The sequence below is a fragment of the Notechis scutatus genome, chromosome 2, assembly GCF_049901735.1.
Source record: "Notechis scutatus isolate UNSWTSFEM ecotype Mainland chromosome 2, rNotScu1.2, whole genome shotgun sequence".
Classification (NCBI taxonomy): Eukaryota; Metazoa; Chordata; class Lepidosauria; order Squamata; family Elapidae; genus Notechis; species Notechis scutatus.
In genome coordinates, this window is record NC_142010.1 from 140,448,799 (window position 1) to 140,470,824 (window position 22,026).

The 22,026-nt window shown below is 42.6% G+C and overlaps 2 protein-coding genes across 3 annotated transcripts; both read left to right on the forward strand.

Annotated features, from left to right (window-relative positions):
• The first annotated feature begins 11,982 nt into the window (after nucleotides 1-11,982).
• On the forward strand, nucleotides 11,983-13,999 carry HOXC6 (homeobox C6). 2 transcript variants are annotated; one of them, XM_087954092.1, is made up of 2 exons: nucleotides 11,983-12,385; nucleotides 13,273-13,999. In XM_087954092.1, the coding sequence occupies exons 1-2, from the start codon at nucleotides 11,986-11,988 to the stop codon at nucleotides 13,623-13,625; spliced, it is 753 nt and encodes a 250-aa protein (XP_087810218.1). In that variant the 5' UTR covers nucleotides 11,983-11,985; the 3' UTR covers nucleotides 13,626-13,999. The 2 variants fall into 2 exon arrangements, with proteins under 2 accessions (XP_087810218.1, XP_026533058.1); XM_026677273.2 differs by having other exon boundaries at nucleotides 13,297-13,999.
• A 3,282-nt stretch (nucleotides 14,000-17,281) lies between these two features.
• On the forward strand, nucleotides 17,282-21,702 carry HOXC5 (homeobox C5). The gene is made up of 2 exons (XM_026677275.2): nucleotides 17,282-17,756; nucleotides 18,540-21,702. Exons 1-2 carry the CDS (start codon nucleotides 17,282-17,284, stop codon nucleotides 18,752-18,754), a joined length of 690 nt encoding a protein of 229 aa, XP_026533060.1. The 3' UTR covers nucleotides 18,755-21,702.
• The last annotated feature ends 324 nt before the right edge of the window (nucleotides 21,703-22,026 follow it).

The window sequence follows — 22,026 nt, forward strand, 5'->3', positions numbered from 1 at the left end:
AGAGAGAGAGAGAGAGAGAGAGAGAGAGAGAGAGAGACCATTTTAATACATATATTTTATATGTTATGGGTTTTTTAAAAATATTTGTTAGACTCAGATGTATCTTCTGTGCTTTTTAATTGACTGTACTCCATCCTTATGCTGATCTGTGACAGTAATAAACGTTTGATTTGACATGTGATATGGTCCAAACTGGCTATTATCTATCTATCTGTCTGTCTGTCTGTCTGTCTGTCATATACAACAGACCCATAAGAAAACAGCGACGACCTAAGATAGAAAAGGGCGGGGGGAGGGGAAACAATGACTAAGGTTCCCTTTCTAGCATTTTATTTCCAAGAGCTCCCCCTTGTCCTTATGAATACAATAGGTGGAAATGCAGGCCTTGGGGACTGGCACCCTCCTGTTCGTCTGGTGTGTGTGTGTGTGGGGGGGGATCTTTAGGGCCTCCAGTCTGACTCCTTAATGAAATATTTAGCTTCTTCTGCAACCCGGGTATACAAAAGCTTGTCTGTCGCCCCCCCACCCCGGCCGAAGCTGCCTTCGAGCAGCCTGCGCGAGGCTTTGCGGGGGGGGGGGGATGTTCCCCCAGGAGACAAGGGGCTCCGACTGGATCGCGCCGCGCCCGGCACCAGAAGCCGATCAAGGTGGCAAACGCCAAGTGCCTCTTTCTCCCCACCCCCACCCCGTGGGTTGGCATGAAGAACTAATCGGATCCAAGGCGTCCGGTTTTGCCAGCCATCTTATCCTGTAGAGAAAAGAACAATCGAAGCCAGCGGATCGCCACCACGGCCACGACCACCGCCTCCGTATCCGCTTCTAGGTCCCAAGGAGGAAAAGCCAGCAACGGTGAGTCGAGGGGCCTCTTGGCGGCGGCGGCGGCGGCGGCAGAGGAGGAGGAGGAGGAGAGGAGGGGGAGGAGGAATGTCCGTCTGTGAAGGAGAGGTGGTGGCCCTGAGCCCTGGCTCCCCAGTGCTCGAGAAGCCTCGGTTTTCCTGGCTGGGGCGTGGCGTGGCGTGAGGCTGCCAGGGAATCCCCTTTGGCTCGGCAGGGCGGGCAGCGCGTCTCCTCTAGAGTAAGGGAACCTGGAGCGGAAGACGCTTCCTTCTCTCTTGCCAAAGCTTGGGCCGGGGTGTGTGTGCGCGCCTTGGTCGTTTGGGGAGCGCGCTTCGTTTGGGGGTGTTGACAAAAAATAATAATACATGAAAATAAATAAATCCGGGGACTTTCCTTGCCAGGGTTAACGTCTTCCTGTCCAGGCGCGTGGAGAAAATCCGGGGTTGGTGCTCCGCGGGTTGTATAAAGGAAGCCAAGCCCTTTTGAAAGGACCGAAGTACAAGGCGTAAAGGGCCGTTGAGTTGTCTACCCTGGCGCTTCCCTTCTCTTCCTGTTTTCCCGGAACCCTGTTTTCTCACGTGGAGGTCCGCTGGTTGGGAGCCATGCCCCCCCCACCCCTTTCATATTTCTTCGTTCCGCCCTTGTCATTTCTTGTGTATTTTTTTCTGGGGCCAACAGACCTTCCTCTCTGTTACAAGCTGTGCAAGTACAAAACACATTTTAATCTATCGGTTGGGTTTTTTTTTAGATTGACCTATTGCCGTTGTTCGTAAAATTAGGAGATGATTTTTTTTATAAAAAAAAAAAAGCGGTTTTATTTCTCCGGCATTTTACAGACGTTAAGGGAAGGACATGAATGGTTTCTTTTATCCATATCATTGAGACAGACGAGGGATGGGGTGAAAGGAATCTCAACCCTTATTGACATGTAAGGTTAGTGAAGAGGATGAATAGATTTCTGGCAATGCCAGAAATTGGATATTACCAAATACAATAGTAGGGAAGTTGATTCCTGACCTAGTTTTCAATGGCTTTTAATCACCATAAACGGATGTGAAAATGGAAAGCCATGGATTTGTCAGGGTAATAATAATAAGGTTAATCTACTAATCCATGCTGGACTAGAGTGGTAGTTTTTTATGGTTTAAAACCCTCAGTGTGAAACCTCTGTTCTAAAATGGATTGGTTCCGGCTAATAACAATAACAACAACTCATTAAAATAATGCAAAAGATTTCCACAATTAAAAACCTCACCTCTTTTGTAACAATTGCAAAAGCAAAAAGGGGGGGGGGTGGGCGGATATAACTGCTGCTACAGCTATAGCCAATAACTGTAACGATAATTTTCAAATTATGCTGTGTAGCTATTTTGAAGCTCAGAAACAGAGAAAGAGTAGAATGGATCTGACTTGGGAGCTTGGAATGCTGGCTGAGAAAAAGAGAGAGAGAGAGGATAAATGGCAAAGCTTTGTAAAATAACAGTTGCAATAACAAGAGTCATAATCTACTTTGAAATGGGTGTCATACCGATTTACATTGAGAGAGAGAGAGAGAGAGAGAGAGAGAGAGAGACTAGAGCTCTGCACATGAGCAGTTTAGGGTTTGGGACTCAGATAATGTCAGGGCCTCTAAAATAACAACAATCAGAAGAAAGATGTGCAGGCTGAAAAGCAGGCTTGGTCATATCCAAAAACATTTCCCCCCTAAAGTGTATTAAAGGAAGAGCCAGTTGAAAAAGGCAAAAAGAAGCTTTTGCTTTTATTTGTGTGTGCCACACAACAACCGGGGTGTTAGTGTGGGTGCCTTTGGCAGTGTGTATCCTTGTCTATGGCTGGGACTTGCATTTTTTTCTTTTTGTTTCTTTTTCTTTGAATCTATGTTGGAATTGGTTCTGTGTATTTTGGGCTCTGGGAATATAAATATTGTTTTCCTTCTGCGATACAGTATTATTTATTAACCTCCATGAATTTCAATGCAAATTTATTTCGGAAAGCGATTTTCTCTCTTTTTTTTTTTCTTTTTAAACTTAATGAGGGTTGAAATGTTTGCTCAATTTCTCAAGATTAGCCCAGAGGTTTTCGAGGAAACAAATTAAGAAAACCAAGCAAAACGTCATCCCAAAGGTGCTTTAAGCAAACTATAACAATAGAGGCCAAAACGAAAGAAAAGATTAATCGGAGAAGGAAATATGGAACGCTAATGTATATCTGTATGTGTGTATGTATATGTAGAAGGAATATATGGTTCTAATAATTGTTCAATGTATATGCATGTATGGTCATGCGTCTGTGTGATATATGCTACAAATTACATATAGAGGGGAGACAAAATGCTTCCACGTGTATAGGAGAGATCAGAGCTTGTATATGTTTAGCCATTTTAGCAGCACTTCCGTCCTTCAGTGTCTTACTTGGAACAGTCTTGCAGAGTTAAATTAGACTTTCGATCTGATGAGAATTTCACAGTTTTTTTTCTCCATTATTTGGTTGACTGGGAATGGAGCTGTTCGCTACTGATGCTGAGAAGCATCTTCTCAGTGTGGAAGTTTATGTGCTCAGATAATTCCTTTTATTCCTTTTCTTTCTCTGATGTTTTGGTTCTGATTCTGTCCCAGAGAGGGGAAATCTGGCGGTTCAATAGACAGAAAGAGATTAACATATACCAAATAGAGAAGCCACTGGGCAAGTTGCTGACTTTCTCTCTAGTTTGGCTGTCTTCTTTCTTTCTTTCTTTCTTTCTTTCTTTCTTTCTTCCTTCCTTCCTTCCTTCCTTCCTTCCTTCCTTCCTTCCTTCCTTCCTTCCTTCCTTCCTTCCTTCCTTCCTTCCTTCCTTCCTTCCTTCCTTCCTTCCCTCCCTCCTCCCTTCCTTTAAGCTATAGGGATTGTGATTACATTACCTTAGCATATAAGGGAGGAACCCACTACTCCACAACAATGGGGTGCAATTTACTTCATAGTAGGTCTACTGGATTCCTTCTGTTGATCTCCATGATATTTCAGCACTCCTTGTCTCTTGGCTCCATTGCTCACCTTTCCACAGGCATAATTTTCTGGGTAGGTTATATAGTAGGCCGTATAGTAGTCCATTCCTTTGGTCAATGTTTCTGCTTTTAATATATGCAAATCTAATATGACAAACCTGAGGCCTTCCCCAACGTAGGAAGCAGGTTTCCCTGGTTTTCACGGGATCAGTTCAAAGGTTGTTTCTCGACTTTCCATTTAAAAAATAATTCCGTTTTAGCCACTGGATTTCCCTACCGGGTCAGTTTAGAGCATACCAGGGTTGTTTGGGCATTATTTAGATATTGTCCTTGATTTAAATAATCCAGGTTGTGTGTAAATAAATAATCAAGGAAGTTGTGTGTGAGAGACAGCATGAGTGTGCAGAAATCTTCACTCTGATAAATTGATACTTTTTTTTAATGCTGAGTGTTATTTAATCCTGGTAGTAACTTCTGCTTCCCCCCCTCTTCTTGTTTTTTTTTTAATTGAACCACTATTTTTGTTTACTTGTTTTGTATACTGCCACCAAGTGCCTGAAAGCTGACAAGCCAACATTTTCCAATCCAGATTCTCTTTCTCTCTCTCTCTTTTGATCCGTCTCCCCCACTCTCGCCTCCCCCCCCCCGCCCCAATCCCCGTTCTTCCTGAAGATAGGCTGAGGTGGGGGAGGGTGAAACCCCAAATAATCTTCTGTCATAAATGAAGAGGATTGAACGGCTTGAGGGAAGGAAGAAGAATCGGCCCGGCCATTTCATGAAAGCCTTTCAAGGCTTTTATTGCTGAACGTCCAGCAGCCTCCTAGTAAAGTCTTGGGTGAATAGTTGCAGCTCAGGAAAAGTTTTGAACTGCCAAAGCTATTGGAAGTCGGCTGTTTGAGATGGCGGGTCTTTTCCCTGCAAGTTCCTCGGCTGGCTGCTGTTGAAATTTTCGCCCGGGCGCCGCATACGCTCTCTCCTCTCGTTCTAGAGAACGCGGCGTTTTAAATCACTGCCGGATCGGGCCGTTCATAAAAATAGATAAGGCGCGTCAGCTGCGAGACACCCTTTTTTTCCTCTCTCTTCATCCTAGCCCCATCACTTTCCTGGCAGAAAAAGAAAGAAAGAAAGAAAGAAAGAAAGAAAGAAAGAAAGAAAGAAAGAAAGAAAGAAAGAAAGAAAGAAAGAAAGAAAGAAAGAAAGAAAGAAAGAAAGAAAGAAAGAAAGAAAGACATTAAGCAGTCCTAAAGTACCAGACTTCCGTTGAAAGGCAACGTAAACCATTACTGTAGTTTTCTAAATAGTTTAATTCTATTTAAATGACTATCCTTTTTAAAACCACACATTGTATTAACTAATACTGTGGTTTGGATGCTTTGCCCTTCCTTCCTTCCTTCCTTCCTTCCTTCCTTCCTCCCTTCCTCCCTTCCTTCCTTCCTTCCTTCCTTCCTTCCTCTTTCTTTCTTTCCTTTTTCTTTCTTTTCTCTCTCTGTTTTCCTCCTTTCCTCCCTTCTTTCCTTCCTTCCTTTCTTCTCTCTTTCCCTTCCTTCCCTTTTCCCGCCTCCTTTCCTTTTTTGTAGCATCTGGAGATTAATTTTCCCTCACCCCTTCCGCCATGTGCAAACAATAAAATAAAATAAGAGCTCATAGATAATGGCAAACATTTCTCATTGCTGAATTATTATTCCTGAATGTATTAAACTCCTATTCTTCTTTGTTTAATATGTTCACAGGCATAAGTAGTTGCTTACAACCATATTTTATATGACTTTATAATATCATGCTTTATAATTTTAAGACAGTAACTATTGTCCATGACAGCACAGTGTGACATCATGGCCCCTGCTCCTTTAAATGTCAAAATGAAGGAGGGAAGCATTGGAGGGAACATTTCCATGCAATAAAATGTAATCAAAGTCAGCCATAAAGTTTCCTAACCTGAACATCCTTTGGTGAAATGTGCAATGTTATTGGACTGCCGTGAACGTTATGTGGAAGAACCCAACTAAATAATTCAACTTTTTAAAAAAGTTTCATTTTTCTTTCCTCCCCTCTATCAGCACACATATTTCATATTATTTCAAAATGACATTAAATTATTATAAAAAATATTGACAGAATCCTGCTTTAAGTAAACAAAGAGAAATCTCTAGTTTGCGTTGCTTCTAGAAGACATGCCTTTAATTAATTATGGTTTAATTCAAGAGAGCTAAGGATGGCTGGGTGGGGTAGGTAAATGTTGGAGATAGTGGTGTTGTTACTTGATATGGTTCAAGGGGAACTTCCTTTGTGAACCTGAAAGGTTTCAAATATTGGGAAGCAAGAAGATCTGGTGGAAAAAAAGAAAAGAAAAGAAAAAACAGATCAGTGGATAAAACCATGCCATCAATGGGTTTAAGCATTGGGGGAGGTGTAGGAAATCTGCAGAAATACTTAAGAAAATCAGAAAAGAACTTGAAATCTGGTAAAGAAAGGGAAACACGTTTATTTCCAACCTGTTTAAAAACAATGTATTCTGTCTCTCTCACTTTCCTTCATGTCCAATGAAGGTTGTTTGGATCATTGCAGGGTTTTGCTTATCCCCAGATTTGCCATCCTCATAATGCAAGCAATATTTAGATTTTGTCTCTCCCACACATTGCCTCCCTTCCACACACTCCTACTCGCAACCTCTGGGAATAGCTTCCTTTTAAAACTACTATATACTAGTATTCAACTAATACTGGGTAATTGTGCATGTGTGAACATGTCCTGTACCATAGTGGGAAGAGCTACAGATCCAATTGTCTAAGAACAGAAGTTAGAGCATGTCTTTTCATTAGTTTTGTAGGACCACAAAATCATAAACAAAGCAGGACTTGATTTAAATATAAGTTATATTCTGCTTTTATTTTAAGCTGCACATTTTGTTGTTTTTCCCCAGATGAAAACAATTGAATTGTGAAATGCAGAAATGGGATTTCTGTGGCAAACAGAGTGAAAAGTCAATGGTCTGGGGAGAATGAGCAAGAAAAATAAAATAAGGCAGAAAGAGAAAGGAAAGTTCTGATTTGCAATTCTTGCTGATCTAGATATATTTACCAACCAGAATCATTTTGATGGCATTCAACTCCATTGTTCCAGATTGGTTTTTCCGTGACATCGGAAGAAACATTTCAGCCTTATAATGGCACACATCAGAATGGGATCAAGCTAAATAAAAGTAATACGTCTGTCTATGTATTTTAAATAATCAAGATGTGATTACTGTTATGTAATGGAGACTTTGAAACAAAGCAAGTGTCTTCCTTGGGCATAATTGTTTTGTGGTATTTATGTGCCATGTATTTTGAGTTAGTTTTCAAACATTATTATGATTTGTGACACAGTCAGTCAGATGTTTAGGCTGGATTTGACATTTTTAATCCACCTAACCCTAGTCCTTCCCAAGCACCTTAGAAAGATGTTGTTTGCTGGCTTATTATTCATATTCTTATTATGGTTGGTTACTCAGTCCGCTGGTTTAGCCTGAATTTGGCATTTTTAATCCACCTAATGAGCCATTATTGTTATTATTGTTGTTTGTTGCTATTATGTTATTTATGGGAAAAGTCAAGATTTAATTAAGAAGCTTATTTTGTAAGAACAGTGAAACTTCAGTGCAATCTCTCTAAATAAATAATTACAAAGCAAGAAGCCTTGCCTGTAATAAATGTCAACTCCAAAATGGCCGAGATAACATATCTAAGGTGAGATCAGCTCAAATGAAAAAAGACAGCTCACGCTGCCATGAGTATTTCTCACAGAGCACCTTAAAACCCACGTTGCTTCCATATAAACGATGACCTCATGCTATATGCTTATGTGGTATTCTGATTATCTATCGATTTCCTGTTTCCAAGAGATGCATACATAATATCTTCCTTTAGGGCTTGGGGTTTGTTTGTTTTTTCCCTGGTTTTTTTCCCCCTACGTGGCTACATGTGACTTATGAAATGACTTATGAAACAAAATATGCTTGGATGTAAACAGGGTTTTACAGCACCGGCAAAATCATATGGATATGTAGTCCTGGATCTGGTTGCCATACTAATTTATCTCATCCACCTATAAAAGGAATACAGTGGGTACATTACTAGACACACTGATCTCTATAAATAGGCAAGAGTGAAGAGTCGTACGCTGTGTGTATCTGTACCTCATCAGTGTGCGCATGGTGTGTGTTTAGGGGAGGAGTGAAGGATTCTAATCCATCTATCAAGGGATAATAACATGGGTTTTCCACACAAGTGTTCAGTCTAATCCTATTATGAACCAACACATTTGACTTAAGGCAACTATTGATATATACATATTTAATTCGAACCAGGAAAAACCTGCATTTAGGAGTAATCCATTTTCTAGATCCAGATCACAGCGTAGGTGAGAATTTGCGAGTCTTCCCTCCCCTGCCCCGTCTGCCCTTGCACGAACAGTCCCAGCTGATCCATCCAGTCATTAACATCCCACAAAATTCATCCCTCCCTCTCGCCTCCATCGTGCTCCACAAACAGTCAAGTAAACAAACGTCTCTGGTTTTTCCATTCAAGATCACGTCACAAAACCAGAGCCTGGCAAGAGAAAAAGAAAGAAAAAGAAAAGCTCCAAAGGTGTACACTTGTTTCCTTTCAGACGTTATTTCCGGTTAGAAAACATGCGTGGAGGGTGCACAAGGAGGAGAGAATCATAAGGAGGCATATTTCTCTCCTTTAGCATCAAGATAGAGATAAGATCTGGGAGGGAGGGGCGAAGGGGAAAAAGGGAAAAATAGCTTATGAGTCAGAGATGTTATTACAGCTTTCTTTGGGCACTTTAGCTGCAGGGGGTGGGGAGGAGAGAGAGACCCAACTGCTATTCAAGAACTATTTCAGGACTTGTGCATATTTTCACTGCTGTGTAGCAGTTTTAATAAAACATCTGTTCTTGCTTCTGCTGATGAAATGATACAATTGGTTGCAGATTAATTTGTATAGAAAGAGACCTACACATTTTGCTATATACGTTTTCAGGAAAGGTGGAAAAGGAAGGGCTACCACCACCACCACCACCCTTTAATTTAAATGCATTCTACACACAAAGACACACGAGACTAGACACCCATGTAAAATTTCAGGCCAGTAAGTTCTGTAATTTGCACTAAAATACGTGGCTGAGAAAAACGTGAGTTTTTGGAATCTTGAACTTTGTGTGCGCGCTGCGTGTGCTCTGTACTGTGTACATGTGTCCATTTGTAGCATTTTCTAAGCCATCCAACCAAATGTTAAGGAAAGGGTTTTGTGACAAAGTTCTTTGTGTCAGCTGTTTTCTCATCCAAAGAACACAACCAAACTTTGAGGTTTTCTTTTCTGTTTAGAAAAGTAATAAACCCAAATCCCTTTATCTTTTCCCAGGTCTTTCAAAAAAAAACAGCTCTTTAGGACCTATATATCCCACTATACACTCCCTCCCTTCCTCCAACCATAAACCTTTTTACATCACATAATCTCAGCTCTTTCAACAGGATTAGGAATATTACAACACTTTTAAAAAGAAGGTTTTTTTTTTTTTTTTTTTTAGTAGCGCTTGCTTAACAGGAAAAAAAATTAAGGGAGGATGGAGAGTTATGGAGGCTTTGTGACTTTTAATTGATTCCTGATTTATACTGGAGCATTTTCTTTTAAAGGACCACCATTCTAATTCTAAATCTAAATATAAATTCACTCACTGAAGAGTCTTCACAGGAGAACTCTTAAAGAGGAAGTAGGAAGGGAGTTACTTCTGTCAATTCAGGGGCCTGTTCGCCTAGAACACTGATTTAGTTTACACTCCATCTCGGGACTTTTCAAATAATCTGAATTGAAATTGATTTCACCAAATTCCTTCAGATTATGGGTTTACCCATCCTCGTCCATGCGTGCCCATATACTGTGCTTTGCAATGAATACCTTCTAATAGGTGGGTGGGTGGATCTAGGAAAAGGGTCGTTTTGGCCCTTCTTCCTTCCTTCCCCCCACACCCCATTTTTTAAAATAATACATCCTAGTCTGTAATATAAAATTGGGGGGAGCTATTGCAAGGTGGGAAAAGGGGGGGGAATGTACTGGGCATCTGTAAGTCTTCTAGCCCATTAAACCAATCTCTTCCTATTTTTTTTTTATTGAAAAAGCTCTCCACAGCTTTACTCAAGAAGTGTACTATTATTATTTTTTTAAAAATGCTAACCCTCCAGAAACGCCTAATGCTGGACACGATGATGAATACTACTTCTTCTTCTTCTTCTTCTTCTTCTTCTTCTTCTTCTTCTTCTTCTTCTTCTTCTTCTTCTTCTTCTTCTTCTTCTTCTTCTTCTTCTTCTTCTTCTTCTTCTTCTTCTTCTTCTTCTTCTTTCTTCTTTCTTCTTTCTTCTTTCTTCTTTCTTCTTTCTTCTTCTTTTCTTCTTCTTTTCTTCTTTTTGTCTGTTGTGGTCCGGTTTATGGCTTTACTACTGCCTCTGATTACTTTGCTTTGTTGCACAGAGGAAAAAGATCATAAACGCTTTTGGCATCCGTTGGCATCCGGGTTCCTGTTGTAGCCCAGGGGTGATCACAGGAGGAGGGATTTGCTTCTTTCTCAGCCCACCAAGGAGAGTTACTTCATCCCAACAAGGGATGTTCAAAGTACTGGCTTCCCAGGGGCAGGGAAGCAAATATATATTCAATCGGAGGTGGGTCTGGTTTCCTTCCATGGACCCTTCCATATATTATTATCACTATCACTATCACTATCACTATTATTATTATTATTATTATCATCATCATCCCTTTAATGCAGCTAAACAAAAGCCACAGAAATCAGGCTCAGGTTTCCTAGCTCTAACTTGAATTTTTAAAGAACAAACCAATAGCAGGATGAAGGAGCCTCAGCTTTGTTTACACATCAGCAGGAATATTCTACATTTAAGGGGCAATTTATGGCCCTGGATTGAAATTAAAATGAGATTAGCTGTCTTCATTTCAATTAGTGTGTTGGGGCAAATCCACCAGAGGAGGAGAATACAGCCCACTCTCTAATCTAAATAAATATTTCAAGGGGAAGTTTTCTAATCAGCTACAGATATCTGAGGCCATAAATTCTGTCCCCTCCCCCTTTTATTTTTGCAAATGTAAACACACCCACACCGCTCCCTAGAGAAAGGGAAGGTAATGAAAGACTGGGGGGGGGGCTTTTGCTACAAACGTAAACAGGACCCTAACAATGACAAATTCTTCCTCTTCCTTCTTTTTTTCTTGAAGCAAAGCAATACTGGTTTAAATTATGTTAAATAGAAATATTAATAAAGCCAGCTCTGAATTTTGAGGCCAGAAGGAATTAAAGAAGGAGCTTGCAAAGTTCTTCACATTCCAAAGTCTAGGAATACTCTCCAGGAAGACACAGTCTCTATCCAACTGTCACTTCTTTCCCTGCCTGTCTTTTCAAGACTGTTTTTTTGGAAAATACTAGCATTTAATTGCACATTTATTGACTGACAGTAAATTAGTGGAGGGAAAGAGAATTTATGGTTTAATATTTTATGCATACTTCAGATTTATGGCTATAATTTCTGGGATGTTTGGTTGTTAGAGGTATTAAGCAAGATATTTATTCAAAAGAATAAATATCCTGATTTCTGTTCTCTATGGTCCCTTTCCTTTCCTTTCCTTTCCTTTCCTTTCCTTTCCTTTCCTTTCCTTTCCTTTCCTTTCCTTTCCTTTCCTTTCCTTTCCTTCTTTCCTTTCCTTTCCTTTCCTTTCCTTTCATTTTTAAGGCAACGCTTTCCCTGCACTATGATTTTCTTTCCTTTTTTCCCTCCTTATCCTTTTTTGCCCCTCCTTCAGTCATCTCCCACCTTCCCCCCCACCCCGTACTACTTACTCTTCCCCCCCACCCCTTCTTCTTCCAAACCATCTTTATATTTAGAATTTCGAGACTTACTTTCAATGCATACTTAGTTTCAACTGGGGAATCAACACAAGCAAAGCCATTTTTCCGTGTCTTGACATCCAGTTTTCTATTGGCTCACGGAGGGTCAGCTGACTTTGTCATTTTGTCTGTCCTGGAGTGGAGCCGTCCCTATAACAATCTAGTTCAGACTACAAACTGGAGACAGAAATAAATATTAAAGAAATCATACAAGCCAGGTACAAGGGGGGAAGATATGAATTCCTATTTCACAAACCCGTCGCTCTCTTGCCACCTCACCAGTGGTCAAGAGGTCCTGCCCAGCGTGCAGCTCAATTCCACTGCCTATGACCCTGTAAGGCATTTTTCAACTTATGGAGCAGCGGTCGCTCAAAACAGGATCTATTCATCTCCTTTTTATTCACCGCAAGATAATGTTGTGTTTAGCTCCAGTCGGGGACCATATGATTACGGATCGAATGCCTTTTATCAAGAAAAGGATATGCTCTCTAGCTGCAGGCAAAATTCTATGGGACACAATACACAAACTTCTATTGCACAGGATTTTGCAAGTGACCAAAACAGGAGCACGTCCCAGGAACAGAAAGCTAGCATTCAAATATACCCGTGGATGCAGCGCATGAACTCCCACAGTGGTAAGTTTTACAGCTTGCAGAGATAAATTAAATAAACTCAACCATCTTTATGGCCGTCTCCCCAGCAGAACAGGCTCAGCTACTTTTTATGGCCCCATAAAAACAATCATATAGCTTCCTCACAGTTGCCGCTACAGGCCTTTTATTTGTTAAGTTGTTGCAAGCAAATATGGCTTGTTATGCTCTTTCTAATTAAAAGACTTTGGGAGTGTAAAATATCCATAATAAAGTGCAATCAGCTCTGATTCCATCCCCATCCCCCCCAACACTCCCAGTAGTGGAGATTTGGGGGGAAATAAGTGTAGAAAATAGAACCGGGGCATTTTTTTTTTTTTTAATTGAAGTTTCCCTGATAGGTGAGAATTGGCATTTTTGGGCGGTGGGAGGGGGAGAGGGGGAGATGCAAAATGTATTGTCCAATGTAATAGATTTGAGAGATGGGGTTTTATGAAGTAGCTTGACTTCAGAACGTATGGAAGGAGCGTCTATTCCTAGTAATTAAAGCAGCATTGGAGTAAGATCTAATTAGATTTTTTTTTTTTTTTTTGGCTTTTTAAGATTGCCGAAATAATTAAAACAAAACATTCGGAATCTTTGCAAATAAGAGCGGAGCATGCTTTCAATTAGAAGCTTCCCTTCTTCTTGTTCTGTCTCCCTCCATGTGTGCTGAAAATTTTAATGAATAGCCAGCTTTCAGGAGCAGAATTAAATTGGAATGGGTGGGGATACGGTGAAGACGGGGGTCCTCGGAAGGTGGGGTTGTTAAGACGACTCCCTTTCAGGGTTATGGGGGGGGGGGGTTGTTTTCAATGTTACTTGTGTTTTTATTTATTTTCTGTGGACTTAGAGACCTGTTGTTGGCCGAAGCCGTAGCTAATCGTTCTTAGTTTGTTTGGTTTCCGAATCCCTAGGAGTCGGTTACGGAGCAGATCGGAGGCGGGGGCGTCAGATCTACTCGCGCTACCAGACGCTGGAACTGGAGAAGGAGTTTCATTTTAACCGCTACTTGACGCGGCGGCGGCGGATTGAGATCGCCAACGCGCTGTGCCTCACGGAACGCCAGATCAAGATCTGGTTCCAAAACCGCAGGATGAAATGGAAAAAAGAGAGCAACCTGACTTCCACTCTACCCGGGGGAGGAGGTGTCGTCGGGGAAGCCGCCGAGAGCTTGGGGGCGAAGCAAGAGAAAAGAGAAGAAGAAGAAGAAGAAGAGACGCAGGCGGAAAAACCGAAGGAATGAACAGGGACGGCTACGTCTAGAAGGCAATTTTCTTTCCCTCCCCTCCGGTCTCACCCACGAGCACATCACGGAGCCCACCCGGGCTTTCTCCTGCCTTCCTTTCCCTTCTCATTAACTGCAGGCACCAACGCTACATTGGGTTAAATTAAAAGGGGTGGGGGGGGGGGTGGAGATAGAAACCCCCTTCCTCCATCTTCTGTTTCCAGCGCTCAGGTTCCAGACCCGCGACTCCCAAATCTCCTTGACTTTTTCCTCCTCTTGAGAGGTTCCTGTTCCCCTCTCGTTCCTGGCCTCTTCCTTGCCCGGTGACCCGGGTTTTCCTAAAGTGCGCGCACACTCACACACACAAAGACACACTCTCACACACACAAACAACCACATACAGAGGGAGGAGAGAGAGAGCCAGGCACGAGTGAGAGAAACTCCCCCCGCCCCGCCATTCCTTCTTCGCCCTTCCTAGACAGAATCTCGCTTGCCAAAGGAAGAAGGGTTCCGCGTTAGGAGCTGCCTTCGGATAGTGCCGAGTTCGACCACGCAAGGTCCAAAAGAACGAATGGCAGTTTCACCTTCCTAACAAATAAAGAAAAAAAGAGAGAGAAGGAACGGCTGCTGGTGGCGATGTGGATTCGTGGGAAAGAAGCTGGGTTAAAAAAAAAAGAAAGAAAGAAAAGAAAAGAAAACGTAACACGGTTCTTCACCGACCCTCCTAGGCCCTATGAAAATAACTTCCCTCCATATACCCATCTCGAAGTCCGCCTAAATATAGCGCTTTCTTTCCAGAGTAAACTCATTGTATTGAAAACACTACCTGAAGTCATGATGCATACGACAAACTGTGACGGTTCCTGTGTGAATATTTTTAGCTGTATTTGTGGTCTCTGTATTTATATTTATGTTTAGCACTGTAATGGTCAAACGGTAAAGTGAATGGCATTCTATAGCGAGTAGGAGAAAAACAGACCTTGTGTTAGGCTTCCTAGCATCATGTATAAAAAAAAAAAAAAAGTCATGTCCAAAGGACTATGGTTGAGTATTTAATAAAAACTGGATATTATTTTTAAAAATTCCTGGAATATATATATATTTTCGACGCTCCATGGGGGACAATTCCGTGCCGAAGCGTTTTGCAAATCGACTCACCGCGTTCTTTCCTTTCCCTAGCGTGATCGAACCCCGTTTAATTTCCCCAGCAAGGCAGCTGATAGGCGGAAATAAATTATTTCCTATTAAGTAGGCTGAGGATGACTTTAACACCTCTCTCTCTCTCTTTCTCTCTCTCCCCTCTTGCATAACCACCGATATGTTCGGGCACAGATATAGGTAGGCATAAGAAATTTCATTCCAGGTTGACAAATTCCTAGGCCCACAATTCCAACTTTAAAAAAAAAAAAAAAATTGCGTGTTTTCTCAAGGCCAGTTTAAGCACAAAAGCACCAATTTCTTCGCCAAAGGGAAAGGCCAACGAACAAAGGAATCTCCCCGCATCCTTGTCTAAATTTATTTTGAGGTTAAGAACAGGTGGGCAGGAATTATCGAGGAGGGGGAAGGGAAGAAAAGTTCAGAAAGTGTGTAATAGACAAAGTCTCTGATAACTGCCACACAGCCATGGAGCTAGCTTTGTGGCGGAGGGCTCCACAGTGGCTCGGGTTTAGGTCGGAGGCATTCTTGTCCCAAATACAAATGTCTGAGTGTGAAGTTCTGGCCTCTGGGTGTCTGGGTAGCTTAGCTACTCTTTCACGTGTTCTATTCAATCACCAGGTCCCAGTTTAATAATTAAAAAAAAAAAGACCACAACTACTCCTGACACTCCACCATTAAATTGATTTCGCCCACCTCCGTTTGTCTGAACCCAAGGGAGACTGGAGTCCATCCCTTTGTCAAATCATCCCAAGGAGCCTCAAAAAACTCCCCCGAGTTGAGATTTCCTCGTTGTTGTTTTTTAAAAAAAGCCAAGTCTCGCACATGTCCTGGGGAGGCGAGGAATAGACTCAACATCATTTCAGAAACTTGAGCCAAAACTTTCCAGGGTTTTCTTTACCGATTGTTCCTTAATGCGAACAACAAACAATTAAGTAAGCTACCTTATTAAGGAGTGAAAGATGACCCCCCCCCCAATAAAATAAAGATAAAATGGGTGCTTTCCCCCCATCATAAAGAAGGGTGGGAAGAACTTAGAGGCCACTTCAGGCGGAGGGTAAATGAGTTCTTTGTAACTCCACCCTAAACAAACCAAACAAATTTAAGGCGAGGTCTAATAAAGGGAAAAAAGGTACCCCAACATCTTCTCTGGGTAGCCAGGAAAAGCGGACTTTATTTTTCAAGAGAACTCCTCGGAGGAGGCATGGCAGTTTAGGAGGAGGGAAAGGAAAGGATGGCGCATCCCTTTACCTATAGGGCACAGGCACAGATACACAGACAATTCTCCCACGGCCGGTTTCCCTGCAGGCATCGGAAGAACATCGGAAAAACAAAGCGAACCCCACACAGGAGGATTTATGGCGAGGCCACGCGTTTCTTGCCACCTCAAAGGAAGCTTTACGCAGACCCGCACAAAGTCCTCCCCACTCGGAAAGATACCCTTGACTGAAATCTTCAGAGGCGGATTTTTTTTTAAAAAAAGGAGGGGAGACGAATTTAGCGCAATAGGGTTTACAGTTCCAAGGGCTCTTGTTTGACCCCTGGGCAGAAGAAGAGCCGGGTTCTCAGGACTTTGGAAAGAGGCACCAGTGTCCACGAGGCGGATAGCTGGATGCCCGGATCTGTACCTGGGATTGGGGGAAAATGCCCCCAGGAAGATGCTGAGTTTCTTGCCTGCCACATAGATCTGGGGATTAGGGATTCTTGGATACTTCCAGAATCCTGGAGAACGCGGAACCAGCCTGCCCTTTGCGCTCAGGTGCCTGGCACTGAGGCAAAGAAGGTCTGGCAAGGCAAGCAACCCCAATCCTTCACACCGCTGGCACACACAGCCTGGGCAACATAGTCAGAAACACCACCACCACCAGAGAGCCTGGTGGTGGCACACCCAAGGAAACAGGCTGAGGAGAATCGCACGGTCGTATTTTACAAAGCCAACCCTACTCATCGGTCTGAATCAAAGGCAACCTTTCCCCAAGGCCTCGCCGGGGTGGAAAACTCGCGCTTGCCTTCTCGACCCCCTCGAAGACTTTATAGAGGATTTGTTTCCGTGTTGTTTCACACCCTTCAAAGCCTCGAAGGTTCGAACAGGGGGTAGAATTCGAATCAGACGTCATACCCCGAACTTAGCACCAGGTGACGCTCTAGACTCATTGTCTCGGTGTTTTGAGTGTGGGGCCTTTCTCCCCCCCACCCTTTCCCAGGGCTTCGTTATGCCAACATATCACATACGTTGCACGGGCTTCCATCAATAACCTCCTGGGGTCATCAAGCCAAATTTATGACTGGCCAACACCGTCACGTGATTCTCTTTAAACATCCCATATTTGGGCAGCGCACATAGAATAAAGAAAAGAAGAATCCCCACCTATAAATTCTGCACTTTGGAGAACAAAAAACCCTGAACTTCAAAAGGGCCACAAATCAAGTCTAATCAAAGGGGTGTAAGAGAGAGAGAGAGAGAGAGGGAGAGAGAGAGAAGCTGGGTGGGTGGGTGGGGGGGGAATATAATTCCTGACATGAGTTCCTACGTAGCCAATTCCTTCTATAAGCAAAATCAAAATGTTCCTGCGTATTCCATGCAAAGTTATGGGAATTATGGATCATTGCCTGAGGTTCAGCCCTCCAGGTGCTGCTACACTGGGCTCGATCTGAGCATCACATTCCCTCCATCTGGGGCTTCCAACTCTCTGAACGGTGTGGACGTGTCTTCAACCCCCAGATCTAACCCCGACCGGCCTTCCTGTACTGTCATGGGATCTTCAGGGCACACTTTAGGCAGAGACGACCAGGCTCCTCTAAACCCAGGAATTTACAGTCAGAAGGCTGGTGGCACCAACGACCCCACGCCGTTGGAAGATAGATCTAAAACCAGTGGGGAAATCAAGAGTGAACCGGTGCAAGCAGCCCAGCCCAGCGGCCAGCCTGTTCAGCAGTCGCCGCAGCAGCCACCACAAATCTATCCGTGGATGACCAAACTACACATGAGCCACGGTAAACTTTCGCTTCTCGATTTTGTTTCACAGGGTTTGCCTTGGTTTTTATAGGCCATACGGGGCAAATAACAAGGGGGGAAAAAAAACCGGGGTCGTAAATTTTACGACTAAGGCATCAATTGCTCGTAAAACTGTCCACTAAAAGGCTTAGAGGCTATATACGCCCAAATTTATGACGGCATAATTGGATCATAGAAACAAAACGGGGATAAAGGCAATATTCCGGGGGGGGGGGGGCGAAAAGGAAGTAGGGAGGAAGAAAGATTTTAAGGGGAAGAAATAACTTGAATTCGAGCGCACTCTTCCTGGGGAAGAAAATGAGCGTATGGTTAATTAGCATGTCCCCCCCCATCCCCCACCCCCCCAAGAACCTTCTGCACGTCCCATAACCTACAACTTTCTCTTCTTTCGAAGGAAAGGCAGCCCTGGATTTAATTCCCACACTTTAGCGCCACTTTCTCGGGTTTTAAATGGTGAGCCCCCCTGCCTGACTTGCTTGAACCGGAATCCAAGCTTTGATAAAAGTAGGGACAATCGGAACCCTCGATTTAACTACTAAATATACTAAAAGGGTTTTTTTTGCGGGGGTGGGTGAGAGCGAGAGCGAGAGCGAGAGAGAACCAACCAAACCTCCTTCCCACCTCGGCACCCCGTCCCCTTCCTCTTGCTTTCTTTTGGCACATTTGGTTTCTCCCTTCCTGGGCATTTCTGCCCCTGCTTATTTAACGTGACTCTTTTTTTTTTTCCCCCTCGTCCTTATGCGATGTCTGTTCTTTTCCAGAAGCAGATGGCAAACGTTCTAGGACCAGCTACACTCGCTATCAGACTCTGGAGCTAGAAAAAGAATTCCACTTTAACCGCTATCTCACCCGTCGGAGGCGCATAGAGATCGCCAACAACCTGTGTTTGAATGAGAGGCAGATCAAAATCTGGTTTCAAAATCGGAGGATGAAATGGAAGAAAGACTCCAAACTGAAAAGCAAGGAGTCTGTCTAGGTAGAAAGGCCGGGGTGGGGTGGGGAAGGGGAAAAATCAAGCACGTCTGGATGAGGGCCGTTGTTGTACCTTGGAGAAAAACTTTCCACCCCCCCACTTTGGGAGGTGGGAAGGCAGAAAGGAAGGGCGGAGGGAGGGTAGCAGCCTGGGACAGACTACCTCGTACCCTTGCAAATCTGGCAGACAAAGGCCTCCTCTGATTAGTATGCAAACAGACCGGGTCTTTAAGCTTCCAACAAGAATTCAGGGTTAAGCCTTTTGGAGTTGCCACCGGGGCCCCGTGCTCTCTAACCTGGATCCCGCTGATCTGGGGAGGAAATGCCTTGCTCCTTCTCGAAGTTCGCCCTCCAGCCTAGGGACGCCTTTTCCCTAGTGCTAACCTCTAAGCAAGGACACCCTTTAGGGAAAAATAATAATAATTAAAAAAATAAAAGGGAAGCTCAAGTTATGCATAAGAGGGGTGAGTGCGACCTTCGCTACTTTTTCTTTCTTTTCTTTCTTTTTCTTTTTTTCTTTTTCAATTTCCCGAAAGTCCTAGGCCTCGGCTTTCTATCCACTGCAAGACTTGGAAAGTTGAGGTCTCTTGAAATGCCTAACTAATAATACTTTGCGTCCAAGTCGGATTTTGCGCCCGAAGCGACCACGCGATATGAGAGCACTTCTTCTTCGCGGCTCCAGTCCTACCGCCGGGCCTTGGGCCGCCGCCTCCCGAGTAAACTTGCCTCCTAGGATCGGGCAAGCGCGAGCTTTAGTGGTCTCGAGACGATATTTGACGTCTCGCGCGCGTGGAATGAAAATTTGCCCCCCCGAAGTCGTTTCCTAGATGCTCTAACCGGGGTGGGGAAAGAAAAAGGGAAAAAAAAACCTTGGGAAATCTGTTTGCTCCAAGGATGTGTTGTTCCGTGCTGGGGATGTTTTTCTGTAATTATCCTATTTCTTCCCCATTTACTTATTTTTGTATTATTGGCCTATGAAAGAAAGTGAAAGGGACTAGAGCAACACTGTTTCCGCATCTCTCCTGGGAAATACTCGTGCAAAATAGTAAAGCACTGTGGGGGAATGGAATCGGAGGATTAGTGGAAAAGTGTGTGAATTCACTTGGCTTAAATATTCCCGTGTATTTATTTGTTGTGTAATTAATGTAGTATGTACATATATATACAATCCTTATCCAAATTACACTTTGTTTACATATAGTCCATTTAGTCTCTTCCCCCTTCCTTCTCCCTGCTGTTGTAATACCTATAGTATATTTATTGATTGTAATATCATATGTGAAAGCCCGTGGAATGAATGAATGGAATGAATGAATATATGAATATTCATAGATACATATATTCACCAAAATAAACGGTAAAGAAACAATTAAGGCCACGTTTGGAGTGGGTGGAGATGAAGGAAATCATGAAACATTTTTTTTCTTGAGCACTGCCCAACACCAAGACTAATATTTTCTTAGTTCCTTCATTTGATTTTTTTTTAAAAAAATATTATTTTTGTTATGGCACTAAGGACATCAAATTTGAGACAAGGTGCGTTCATTTTAGCACACCAAATTATTTTCTGTGAAAGGGCTGAGTTTCAATTGCTTTCATTGAAATCTAGGATAATTCAGGGCATTCCACTTTTCAATTAATTGGGTCCCTGAGTTTTAGATTGAAAGGCCTGGTCAGATCAGTGGAACTTTAGATCTCTGTCCTAAGAACAAAAATGGAAATGCAATAGAAATCAGTTTAAGAGCCAATTAATATTGCTTCAAAATGAGCTCTTATCTACTTCCAGCTCCTACTATTACTACTGCTATTATTATTTATTATTATTACAGAATAATTTGGGGTAAAATAAATTGCAGATGATCAATTCACTCCCTTCCCTCCCTGAAGGAAAAGTATTTGCTCTTTTCTTGGATAGCCTGAGAAGTTTTAACTTTTCCTATTTACACAGCATAGTTGGTGTCTTCAAAACTTGTCTCCATCATTTCTTAGCGTTTTCTTTCCATTGCACCTTATAACAATAGTCCAAATAAGGTCACATTTCTAAAGAATTTGACCATAATATTGTTTCCCTCCTCTCCAACTCAACTGGAAGAAAAGTTCCTTCTTTCCCACTGCTCCACAGTTAACTTCCCATGGTGTTCCAGTGAAACCAGTGCAGAAAGAAACTGGGCTATTGGTGACAATATCTGAACTTTCTGAGTGTGTGTGGTTATTAAAACAAGTCGAAATAAGAATGACAGGTTGTTTTTTTTTTACTTTACTCTCAAGGAACATGGGTTAAAAGGGTTAAAGAACAAAGGGGACATTTCTATGTGCTAGGTGTAAGCTAAAAGGTATCCAGAATATGCAATATGAAACTTGCATATACATATGTTCACATGCATCTATATTTTGGGTTTGTTTATTTGGTTTGCCTATTGGTGGTATTACTGGACCCAGTTAGATGGAAGTTTGATTTGACTAGGACCGATGCAGGCCTCTGGAAGTGTGGGAGGCAGAACTCTGTGCATAGATGTTTCATGTGTATCTATGTAGATCCATATATGTGTTTTTATTGAATTGCATGTATCGATGTGAGTCTGGGGAATGCAATTGTCAAATCCTCTCTCAAACACACACACAAGCCCACCCAAACTAGCGCTCATGCCTGGCATGTCTTTGGGGCTGTTTACAGTAGAAATGCATGCTTGGGAATTCCTGGGAATGATCTCAGTAGCACAGTAATAAACCTTTGTACTGTTTTCCTCTACGCCATCTCAAACAAGAGAGCAATTTCCTGAACCCTGAAGCAAAAGTTACTTTTCAGGACGGTGGGAGCTTTGGAAGATATTCCTAAAACCCATAGCTTTCTGTCTCTGACCTCCAAATATCTGTTGTGTTCCTCTAAGTTCATTGGTATTTTTAGCATTGTCTTTTTATTATTGACAAGATAAAATAATAAGGTGACTAAGGCAATGGCAATTGTTTTATTTGCAATTTTCTGTCTACCTGAAAACCATTTTTCCCCCTTCCTCCTTTCTGGCATTTACACTATTGGTAGCTTGATTTCATTTGGGTTTTCTGCCACCAACAGTCACATTTTGCAAACACAGATCAAAAGTGCTTGGTTTCCCCCAATTTTTTTCATTTGTGACGCCTTGTAAAGGATATGAAATTTCCAAACAGGAGCCGTTTTGTTTAAAAAAAAAAAATGCCTACAAGGGAGGGGGAGGGGGAGGAGAGAGTGTAGATGTTTGAAAAAACATAAACTCTGCTATGTAATCCGAAGGGGGTGTT